At 36.1% G+C, this 12,364-nt stretch overlaps 1 protein-coding gene across 5 annotated transcripts in view; it reads left to right on the forward strand.

The window, feature by feature from the left end:
- GBE1 (1,4-alpha-glucan branching enzyme 1) overlaps positions 1–12,364 on the forward strand; it is a 292,266-nt gene that overhangs the window by 199,598 nt on the left and 80,304 nt on the right. For 4 of the 5 annotated variants that reach the window (XM_067466679.1, XM_067466680.1, XM_067466681.1 and 1 more), the window contains 2 exons: positions 9,254–9,373; positions 11,537–11,602. In XM_067466679.1, the coding sequence (XP_067322780.1) occupies positions 9,254–9,373; positions 11,537–11,602 (186 nt within the window). The remainder of the gene's footprint in view (positions 1–9,253; positions 9,374–11,536; positions 11,603–12,364) is intronic. The other variant, XM_067466682.1, reaches the window with a different exon arrangement.

A 12,364-nucleotide genomic window follows, 5' to 3' on the forward strand; every position in this document is an offset into this window, starting at 1 on the left:
ATATGTCCTTGGGCCAAATATGATTTCACAGTATTAGGAGCAGCTTGACAGAGAAAAATCTATGAAAATACTGCATTTGCTTTAGCATGCCATTAAAATAGTTCCCTAGAAGACTCTTTTATCTATGATAGACAAGACTGAGTCCTTTTTTTCTTTTTTTAATGACTCTGATGAATGTCTACATAAATGAAACCAGAAGGTATGGAAACTAATAATTCTTACATGACTTCTTGATAAATACTGGCTTACAGCATTTTTCATCAGTTGGGCATAAATTTTCATCATGCTTCTCTAAACAAAGGATCTTAATTATGCCATACCATAATCTTCATAAATAACAATTACTATTTCTGCTGTGAGAGAAGTTGATTATAAAATACTAATTCTGCTCTTTCTATCTGGTCTAAATTTACCTAATGATGTTTCATGTGTCATTAAGCCTCCATAAGATTAAAAATGAATGCTTCACTTTAAGAATTTGTTTAAAAACATCATAAAAGCATTATAATTAACTAAGTAATAGGGTATATAATATTGGAATTCCTGTTTTAAGCTCACTCTATTCTGGGATTTATTTGGTCTGTTCCTTAGGAGGTGGCAAATGGTAAAGGATAAAACATTTGGCTTTATTTTCAAGTAGATCGCCATTAATATGTCTTGCCATAGGGAGAGCAAGAGATTAAAATAATTACGTTATACAAGTGATGAAAGTACTTAGTTCTCATTTCACATTTTCATGAGGAAACATTAATAAAAGGAACTTGCCAGGGTCTGAGGTATAATCGGAATGGAAACTAATGAAATGGTTGCAGAAGTGCTATTGGAAATTAAAGTTAGTGCAGATTTTATGTACTTTGTACATCTGTGTTTATATGTTTGTATATTAAACAGTTTCAACATATACATGAAGAATGGAAAACTTGCCACTAGAAAAAAAGGAATTTCCCAAAGACAGACAGGTGTCTATCTTCAACTCATCATGAAATGTCTACCCTTTTTGTGTGGTTAATGGCAATGCATCACTTTTGATTTGGAAGAATTAAAGACAATTTTTGAGAAACGACTGTGAAAATCAGATGCATTTAGGTTTATGAGTGAACCTGATATCATGTAATAATTCCGACACTTGAACCCACTTCCCTCTAGGTCAGTGGTTCTCAACCTGTGGGTCCCCAGGTGTTTTGGCCTACAACTCCCAGAAATCCCAGGCAGTTTACCAGCTGTTAGGATTTCTGGGAGTTGAAGGCCGAAACATCTGTGGACCTACAGGTTGAGAACCACTGCTCTAGGTATTTTCAATTTTAACTTAAATCCCAGAAAACTTAGCAGCAGCCAGGGAAGGTAAGAACTGTATTTTTAAACATCTGGAAGAATTAAGATTCGTGGAAATAACTTTAATTATTTAGGAAAAAATGACAGCATATTTGTGCTAACCTTCAAGCTGGCTATGAAGGTATTTCAGTGTAGTGGCTGATCTATCCCAGTTTTCTAGATATATGTGTATGCTCTGTGGTCCCTTATTTACCTTATCTCTCTGAAAGTGTTTGGGTGGAAAACAGATAAAGGCATGAGAGCATATTGAGAAAAGGCATTATTTCCATTCATATAAAGTGTTACAATGAGACAAATTTCAAAGTTCATCCCCAACCACAGGTTTTCCAGAAATAACTCAATATGGTAGGCATTCAATTTTACTTTCTGCTCATTATATGGCTGCCCTGTTCCCTGAAGCCTTGCCTTATCTGCATCTGATTGGTATCAGATGGTACTGTCATAAAACACATTTTTTTCAAGGACATATATAATGAGAATTGTCTCGGTTTCACCAATGGATTCTTTCAGGGGCATGCAGATTTAGGTGATCTGGGGACCAACATTATGCTCCTTGGACCCTCTGGGGCTATATGTACTACTAAAATAAAATAAAAATGAAACAAAACTTCCTGTTATGAGAATTTCCACAGTCACCTACAAACCCACCAGTACACTGACCTTGGAAGACTATCCTACTTGGACAACGAGGGATCGCCTAAGCAACTAAGTTTTTAGAATTATGGGGGGGGGGGGGGGGTCCCTAGGTCCTGCCTAAAGTTTAGGGCTTTTTTATACATTACACAATTCATAGTATGATGGTTTCCCTAAAATTGCCATTTCTGCATCCTGTGGAATCCTAGCCTTTGTGGTTTGGTATGGCACTAAAGTTTTAAAATAGCAGAATAGCATAGGAACCATGGCAGTTAAAGTAGAATTATGGCACTATGATTGTATGGTGTGAATGGGCCTATATTTAGAAAAGGTTAGTCTGAACCCTTTCATGAGATACAGTTTTTAGGTGTGAGAATGAGCATATCCTCAGGGAATGAGGGACTGCAAAAATAGTTATTTGGTGGCTGCATACAACTGCATTTCCTGGCAGTTTTACATACTTTCAAATATATAATAAGTTTGTCCTGAACTAGACATATTTCTGAATGGTTTGGGTCTCTTTGAATGGATGAAAGAAAAGTCCCTTTTTCATTTCTCAGACCCTGATCTGGTAAATTCATAAAAATTCAATGAATACTTATTAATTTTAGGATCCATTTTTATTTTACATGCAAGGTCATTATTAACTTTCTTTTTACATTTTTGGTCTGGGATACGTGATAACAAATAAAGCAGTGAGCATGTTCATTTGGTGGTAAATAAATGTAAACCCAGCCATTAAAAGATGCCAGAGCATTCAACAACAGTGATAAATGATTAAATCTAACATATACTTTGGATCACAGAAGCTAAACAAGAAATGCCAGTGGGAGACATTATCCCCAAATTCATAAACTACAGTGACATTATAGATGCATTTCCTAGTACAAAGTTTAAAAAGGCACTAGAGAGAACAGTTAAACTTGTTCTTAATGGGATTTAGTGAGATGTGTGACAATAAAACAAAGGGCCATTTACACATCTCTTTAAAAGCTACACATGTCCCAATTGTAGACTGTGCAGCATTCTAGTCTTTTGGGGTTTGTTATTAAATCAAAATAAACCTAGGACTTAAAAACTATTAGTCAAACTGAACTATAACCTACTAAAAGTATGTATCTTATTTTTTTAATGTTAAATCGTGTGGAAAATACAGTGGACCCTTGGTATCCATGTGCATATTATTACGGTATATTGCTTTAAGCCCTGTGTGTGTGTGTGTGTGTGTGTTAAAGAAAGCCTAAGCAGAAAAGCCTTGCAAAGTATTAATGATTAACTGCAGCTGCAGAATGCTAGCTAGGCCACACCTTTTTAAATGTAACAATTTGAGGCTTCTGCAGACGGTTGGCAGTTGGAAGTTTGAATTGCTGGAGAGAAGAAGCAAGAAACTTATGCTATGGTGAAGTAACCATGTTTTATTTTGTTATGCTCTATGATTTATGACACAGAAGATTTATTCTGTATTACTTACAGTGACTATGTAAGTGTACCAAGCTGTTTTATTTTCAACTCTGCAATCAAGAGTAAAGTTCTACTGTTTTATTTCTTCTGACTGGTCTGTGTCTTTGGCATTGGGTTTTTGGGCATATTGGACATTGCTACTGCACAACAAATTGATTCTGCGTAACACATATGCACCCCAGAATCCCCATAGATACCAAAATTCATGTTCCATTAAATACAGTCGTGTAGAAGTGATGTTTCCTGTATGGACTTTCAAAATCAGTGTTTGCTCTTTGGATATTTTGGTTTTGTTTTGGAATATTTTCAAGCTGGGGATGGTTTAACCATGGACATAAAATCCATGGATGTGGATGGCCAACTTTCTCTCTCACACACTCTCTCTCGCTCTGTGTATGTACATATATATATATAGAGAGAGAGAGAGAGAGAGAGAGCGTTAGCCATACACACACACACACACACACCTTTGTAGTCAACATAAATGCTGATACTGAGTTCTATAAGAGATAGTAGTATAAAAATATTGTTTATTTGTAATCAAAGGAGAATTCCTGGGGAAGTTTGACTCATATGAAATCTTGTATTATGTAATGCAGTCTTGCAGAACATGGACTGCAGTGTGCCTCTCTCCGACTTAAATAGTCCAGTAGCACTTTGGAGACTAGTTGGCATACTTGATAGCAGCATAGACAAGAGTCTACCTTAGCCTAAAAGTGAGTTTTTGTTTAGTATAGATATATGTTCATCTGGGCACAGTGCAAGGAGAAAAAACAAGTTAACAAGCTAAGAACTAAAGATAAGAGAAATGCAAAGAGCACATCTTGATCCCTTGACTCTGAAAGAGAAATACATTATCTAAACATTTCTGTGCTTACCAGAGCATCCATGTATGAATATAACAATTGCTGAAAAACAAAGTTGAGATATATATTTTTTGGATGAGAGATCCAGCAAAAATCCATATACAAACGCTATGAAATGGTGTCAAAACAAAACATTCTGCTCTAGTAATTGTTATATAACCAGTTGCGATGTCAGTTACAGTCCGGATAAAAATGTGTGATATTTTAGCACATAACCTTACAGCATGCTCACTGTACTGCACTTTTGTTCCTGTTAAAATGTATCGAAAAAGCTGAAGATTCTGTAATCATGCATGTGTCTGTTTTTCCCTCTCACAGTGTTTGTATCTATTAGTTTGTTTGTTTGCTTAGTTCTCTTAGTTTTTCCCAGTGCAGGATTCAAGGTGGTTTACAACATTAAATTATTAAAGCAACTTGCCCATTGATATCTTTTTTAAATAATAGTTCAGATTAAAAATACATATCAAAAATCATTTTAAAAGCACATTTAAAATATAAAACAAATATATAGACACAGACTCAGGGCTCTTCCAGACACACCATGGAGCCTGAGGGGAGGAAATGATACCTGAGGAGATGGGAGGGATGAGTAGGAAAATTTCTCTGCCCCCCCCCCCCCCCGGTCTCCCCTCAGGACGACATGAGAAGAGGCTCCAGGCAGTAGTCAGGGCTTGCAGGGAGGGGTGAGTGCCATCCTGCTCCTCCAGGCTTTTCAAAGCCCAAAGAAGTGAAATGGCTGTGGAGTCTCACATCCAGGACTGCGGAACCAGTTCTGGGAGTCAGTCAAACATTCTTGACCTTTTAGCATAGCATAAGTGTTTATGGAAAGAGATTAATCCCTTTCTATCTTGGTTGTCATTTCATGTCACCATAAAGGACAGTGCCCACATTCCCATTTCTCTCAGACCCTTAAACAGGCTTCTTGGTTGACTTGGCTGAAGGGAAGAAAATTTCTGCTCCTGCTTTAAGAAAAATGGGAAATGGTCTTCAATGAACATTTTCCTTAACATGGTTGCAACTGTATAAAAAGATAAAGCAGGAATGGTCCAGTTCTAATTAGACCTATTTCAAATAAACTCATAAGTGCTTAGAAACTTCAGCTGGTCCAAAGAGTTCCAACCAGGTTGCTCACTCGGGCTGGTTACAGGGAGTGGATTGAAGCAGCTCCACTGGCTACCAGTCTGTTTCTGGGTACAATTCAAAGTGCTGGTTATGTCCTTTAAAGCCCTAGATAGTTCAGGTCTAGGCGATTTGGCTGCGGACATCCCCTTGTATGAACCTGCCCTGAGATCTTCAGGAGAGCCCCTTCTTTTGGTCCCAGTTGGTGGAAATGAGAGAGTGGGCCTTCTTGGTGGCTGCCTCTCAACTCTGGAATTCCCTGCCCAGGAAAGCCAGAATGGCCCCTTCCTTGCTGGGGTTCCGACGGCAGGCTAAAACTTTTTTATTCAAATGGGCATTTAAAGAAGAAGGTTTAAGATCATGTCAGGTGCTTCTGTGGTTTTATATATTTTTATGGATTTAACCTGAATTGTTTGTAATAGTAATGATTTTAATACTGTTTTAATATTTGTATATTGGTATATTTTAAGTTGTATTGTAATGCTTTGAATTGTGAGCTGCTTTGAGTCTCTGTATGGAGATTAAAAAATGGGATATACATAAACATAATAAATAAATAAGGAGGAAAGACTCGGGTATAGCAGGTTTGTTCACAGATGTTCTTCGCAATAGTGAAAGCCAGTGGAAGATTATAATTGAGGACAGTGGTTGTGCTTTTCTCATTGTTTTGTGCCATCATTTCTGCCTTACAAGAAGTCAATCATGGCTGTTTCTTGGCATAATTTGCCTTAAGGGAGTTTGCTGAGAGAATATGATTTGACCGAGGTCACCTAATCAGTTTCCATGGCCAAGAAGAGATTTGAGCCCTAGTCTTCTATTGTCCTAGTCTGGCGATAAAACTACATGGGCTCATAAGCCTTTCTCCCTTTCATGCTATTATAGTGATTTTTTTTTTACTACCTTATAACTTCATCCAAAAAATCTGAGAAGCCACAACTCCATTTTGGTTTTTCTTCTATACAAAAACTACTTCACCACACTGGTTCAAAGGCCTTTTTCACTTCTGTACTGTTATAATCAGGTGGAGGGGAAAAGGGGGGTGATTGTCGGGTTTTTTTATCCAGATATTTTGGATAACGTTCCAAAGTAGTAAAAAAGATTACACTGAATACAGTCTTTAATTGGAATAACAGTTAATTATTATATTTGATCATTCACTTAATGCATTACTTGCATAATGAAAAAATGAACCCCTATTAATCGAAATGATGTTTTTTCTTATATTGCCATGCTGTAAATCAGTTCTCAAGTCGTGCCTAAAAATAAGATAGAAATTGTGTTAGCAGCATCTTACAGTTTAAAATTACACAGTTCAGCACCATTTGTAACTTTCTTAAAATGTCTTTCTTATTTATAATAAACTGCCTGAAAACAGGGATTTTATCACAAAGTACCAGCAGTGAAAATGATGGCAGAAAAACCTGTTAACTTGATTCAAAAGCCTAGAATTTATATGTACAGTTTGGCATCACTTAAAACCAAATTGAATTAAAGAAATGAAGAAAAAATGTAAGGCAGATATAATTCTTCAATTAAATCACTTGATATTCTTTAACATTTGGATACAAATTTATGTTTGATTAAACAGCCAAATGTTTGTTTGATTTTTTTTAAATGGCTCTATTTAATACTTCTCGCTGACAACTTGATGCATAAATAAAAGCGATTGCAGCTTTTCAATAAAGTTCAGTTTGGCTGAAAGTGTCAAAAGATATAAATGATAAGAATTCTGTTAACATCACAATCCTCAAACTTGATCAGGAGAGTGAACAAACACTGGAGCCTTAGAGCCCTTTGAGTCATCAAAAGAGCAAGCATGGCTTCATTCTGCTCTAATCCTATTAGTGGAGGTCCTATCCAAAAGGTTATTTTTCTTTCTTCTGATTCAAAATTAAGGTTCTGGAACATTGTTCCTAACATGTTACTGTTCTTTCTCAGACATAAGTTTGTGGCTTTTTTCCTCACTGTTTCCTTCTGTCAGTAAAACTTTTTAAAAACAAGGTCAGTTCCCTGGTTAACTTTAAATTGCTCTTGACTTCTCCCTTAAATTTTTTCAGTGCTATATTGCATTAGTTTTTTAGAAGTATCTAAATATGATAGTGTTGTATATATATATATATATATATATATATATATATATATAGATAGATAGTTCAGTATAAAATTGTTAGCACTTATTAACTTCACAGGACAAAAACAAGACTGTTTTCCTGCACAATCATGAAAGCAATATTGATCAGCAGAAATGTGATACCTGCTCATTAATACTTGAGGCTAAATCCAGTTTTAATTCCAAATACAGCAGACCCACTGAAGTCAGTGAGATTTAAGTTCATCCTCCTAATAAGTCCTGTTTATTTTAATGAGTCGACTTTAATTGGAACTAAAATTGGATTTAGCCTTAGTGTCGGGGTGGGAATGATGCAGCCTTCCAGCTGTTGTTGGACTACAGGTCCCAAGTTCACAAAAGCAGTGATAGGTGAATGGGCTGTGTTCCCCTTGAGTTTCTGACGCCTTATAACAGTGCTTACACCTTGCAATTTGCCAGTGATATTCACTGGCAGAGCACATTAATGATTTTTGGTGCCAATTTTTAAAATGCTTCTGTGTAGAATAGTTTGAGGGCCCACAAACAAGAGATAGTGGGTTGCACACAGCCTACAAGCTACAAGCATTACAAGAGAAAGAATTACAACAGAAAAAGAAGGTGTCTTAAAGCAACATAAATATTTCAAACTTCTACAAATTCATGTGTTTTGTAGGAATCCAAGAAATGGCTCTTTATAGTTTTGAATGGATTTTTTTTGTCCTATTGGTTGGATCCAGATGAAATGCATTGAAATCAGTGGATTAACTTAGTCTCATTGATTCCAATGAGAGGCATGGTTACATTAGTATGGATCCAACCTGTGTAATCTTACATCACTGTGTTATGTAATTTTACTTTGTACTGGTAGTGTTGTGCATAGTTTACTGGCAGCACAACCCTTATCTACACTGAAGCAGTCATCATTGGTTATACGGTACAGATTTACATGGATATAGCTCAAAGGGTAAATCTTGTCCCAGCATATACTGAAGTAAACAAATAGGTCATATCTTTAATCATAATGGAGTACTTAGATCAGTGGTTCCCAGCCTGTGGTACATAGACCACCAGTGTTCGGCAAAAACTAATATATAGTCTGCTGCCTCACCATTACTACGTTGCAACAAGAGCGACTGGTCTTGCAAAATCCTCTCATAGTGCCAAAGCTTATTAAAGATGGTTTTCTGCTGGCGAGCAGATGGCAACTACTGGATGGCATATGTTCTGTATCAGAAACTAGAACTGATGTGATCTATACAATGTAATTTTCACTCCAAATAACCAAACTGAATCTAAAGTTGACCAAAAACTGATTTCTAACCCTCTTGGTACTAATATTGGAGAATGGTCCCTGGTCAAAAAAAGGTTGGGAACCACTGACTTAAACAGCTAATAATGCCTTCTCTATGCAGTTTGGGAAATCGTATTAGAAGTATGGCGAATGTAGTGGGAACTGCTACATTTTAAATTACATGAAAAAAAATCCCTGTTATTTTTTTTTTTATCGTGTCATCAGCAACCATTGTATTACAATTCTAACAGAGCAAAACAAACACAGAGATTAAAAAAAAAGGAAAAAAAAGAAAAAAAACACACAGATTTTGTAAATTTGGTATTTGGTTAAATGTCCTTTGACCAGTATCTGGCCACTTGGAGTGCCTCTGGGGTTGCCGCAAGAAGGTCCTCCATCGATCCCTGTTATAATCTTGCTTTAATTCCATCTATTGGTATAAACATCCTTAACTGTTGCCTTAAGTTCAAAATTGTACTGGATTCTGATGCTCCAGATTATGGAGGGCATAACAGACTGGACCATAACACAGAATTCTTCACTCAAAATTACTCACATAACAGTAGACCTAATTCTCTTCTGGTAAGTACATTTTTTCTATTCCATTTTTTTTCAATTATTGTGAACATTTTATTCTCTGCATTTTGCTACTTTTGGCTCCCAGTTTATGGCAACTGGTATTTGCATGGATATTTAAGAGTAAGCTACAGGTCTGTAGTGAATGTGCTGTGACTCAGACAAAGCAATGGATATATTTCTAAATATCTGTAGATTTCAAACCATGTATTACTGAACTGTATATAATAACTAATCATGGAATTATTTTAGTCTGCATTTTTGTTGCCATCGTGTTTCATTTCCTGTTTTATTTTCATTCTTCACTAACTTGCATGCTTACCAGGTTTATTTGACATATCAGCATGCACATCCTAACCTCTACATTGGTGACTTAGAGATTCTCTTAGAGCCATAAGGACCAGTTTGAAAATCACAGGACGTTCTATAGATGGAAAACTCCCTTAGAGATCCATACTCCCTTTAGTTCATATTTTTCCAGTGTTTCAACCAAGCTTTTCCTTCATGACAGTTTTTCTTCATGACAATTTTAAATGATAGATTTCAGGTAGAATTATTTTCCTTGCATTATTTCTGTGGTATTATGTTATACTTGTAATTATATCCCAATGCCCTTGTATTCTTTTATTCAGGTAAGACTCCTTGGCTAACAAAAATACTTGATGCATTTTCAGGCTATAATCTAAATGTATGAAGACACGTTTTGAAATCTTATTTTTCTGTTAATATTAGGAGTGTGTCTACATTATAAGATCCCTACCAGTACACTCAGATTGGATCTTGAATGTTCAGAATTTAAAGCTGTTTTTATTTATTAGCGACTTAATTAAAGAAATTGTTAAATGAGTTTGAAAGACCGGATCAAACATATGAACATGATATGGTTGAGCAGAACCATTCTAGATTTAAAGAGGCTCACAGTGGAAGGATTATTTATAGAATTCCAATCTGTGATCATCTTAGGTTTACCAAGTTGGCACAGACAACACTAAAAAAATGGTAAAATCGCATATGTGGGGGTTGAGCTGAACATAGTGAATCAATTGTGTACAAACTGCACATACTGTTCCAAACCAGCTCTGAGTCATTCAGACCTTGATATACCAGAAAGGCTATAGTATTTGGACATCCTAATGTATCTGCATTGTAGGATCAGTCACTTCATGGGCTTCTAGAGTTGTTCTTATGTGCCTTCAGCTCAACTCTTAACTTCTAATAACTGTATCCCTTCAACAGAACCATAGTCCAGCACTCACCCCATTATAGCATGCTGACTCTTCCCATTCAGTCTGGAGGATCAGTCAGTTCATGGAATTCCAGACTACTTATAGCTACATGTTTCCAACGTTCAGTTTAATGGCAAGGAAAGTTCATAACACTTTTACCATTTCCCTATTGAAGTGAATGGGACCATGCATGCTTAATTTTATGTATCTTTTTAAACAAGTAATGGGTGAACTCTCTTAGTTTTAAAGGATTTTTAGTAGGCAGGCACATTTTTATTTCATAAAATGATTTTCAATTAAATTACCAAGTTAGTTGCAATATCCTGTATGAGTTTATTGTATAATCTTCTCATCATTAAAATCTCCCTTTTTTTCTAGCCTAGTTTTTTTTTCCCTTCCCTTTGATGAAGTAGATACTTTGTTTGGCAAACATTTTGTACTATCCCACTATACCATTTCTTTCAGAAGTTTTAATATTTATGCTGTTCCTATGTTTCACTTTCCAAGAAAGGCAAGTATCTACTTTCTACATACAGTAAATTCTAGTCAATCAAATAATTTGTCATGATTAATCCAAAAACTGAATTCCAGTAAACAGGACGATACAACTCTAAAATCCCATTTCTCATGTTTCCCTTTACTACACTAGTGGGGAATATTAACATGCCATTAATAGCTTCAGATAATAATTTGATCTCATATTAATCCTAACATATTACCAGCATGACATAGTATTGCCATTGCACGTTAGGAAAAAGGTCCATAAGTTGAAACAATGGCTTAAAAAGATCTTGAAAATGCATGTGAAGGCATGAAAAAGCAAAGTAGTTGAGTGACTAATATATTTCTGAAACAGCTACAAGCTATGGCATGGTGACTGCATTACAAGAATAGTTACAAGGACCCAAGAATGTGGGTCACACTTCTCCTTTATATCCCTCAGCAACCCAGATCACTGAATGAAAGTGATGGCCAACCCCGAGGACAGCTGCACACATACTTTCTGGAGGTAATGTTGCAGATAAATGTATGCCAGGCAAAACAGTAACACTTGGCAAATAAGAGTCTAGTTCTCTTTTGCTTGAAGCCCATTCAAGTTTAAACCACCAATATAATGATTGTATGATATACAGATGAATATGTACAGAAAAATTTCTGCATGTTAAAATTAGGTATCTGATTTTTTCCTCCCATGCCTGCAAGATAAAGTTGTATGATTAGCCCATAGAGCAGATCCAAAGATCTAATTGCACCATCTGGAGATACTTACAGACGTGAAAAGGAGGTCTCAATTTCCTACTTGTTTTTCTCCTCCACCTGAATTGCTTGTGTAATATTCAGGAAAATCCCCCAGTTGGAAAAAAATCCTGAAGGATGACTGCTAATGGAAGTAACTATGGTGTTGAGACCCTCAAAATACAAGCAGAGTTCTTCTTCTGGATCTCTGAAAGGTGTACATTTACTTTCTGCAATATAGCAGAGAGGGTGGAACAGCAACAACTAAAAGAGGGCACAGAACACTTTGAGAAAATATATAAATCACTTAGAATGGCAGAACTTATGATCCCAAATGGTTTTCAATTACTAGAATACCACATAAGTGAATGAAATGTTGCTAGCTTCCACTGAAAGTGAGTCTGGTCTAAAATGTGTTGCATCAGTAAAGATGAAAATTCAGGCAGTAAGATGCCATGAGAACAAACAGCTCCTGAATAGAAACACAAAGGGAACTCAAAATACATATTGCTTCTGCAGGGCCATGGTCTAACAC

This window comes from Anolis sagrei, chromosome 3, assembly GCF_037176765.1.
Source record: "Anolis sagrei isolate rAnoSag1 chromosome 3, rAnoSag1.mat, whole genome shotgun sequence".
In the NCBI taxonomy this organism is placed as follows: domain Eukaryota; kingdom Metazoa; phylum Chordata; class Lepidosauria; order Squamata; family Dactyloidae; genus Anolis; species Anolis sagrei.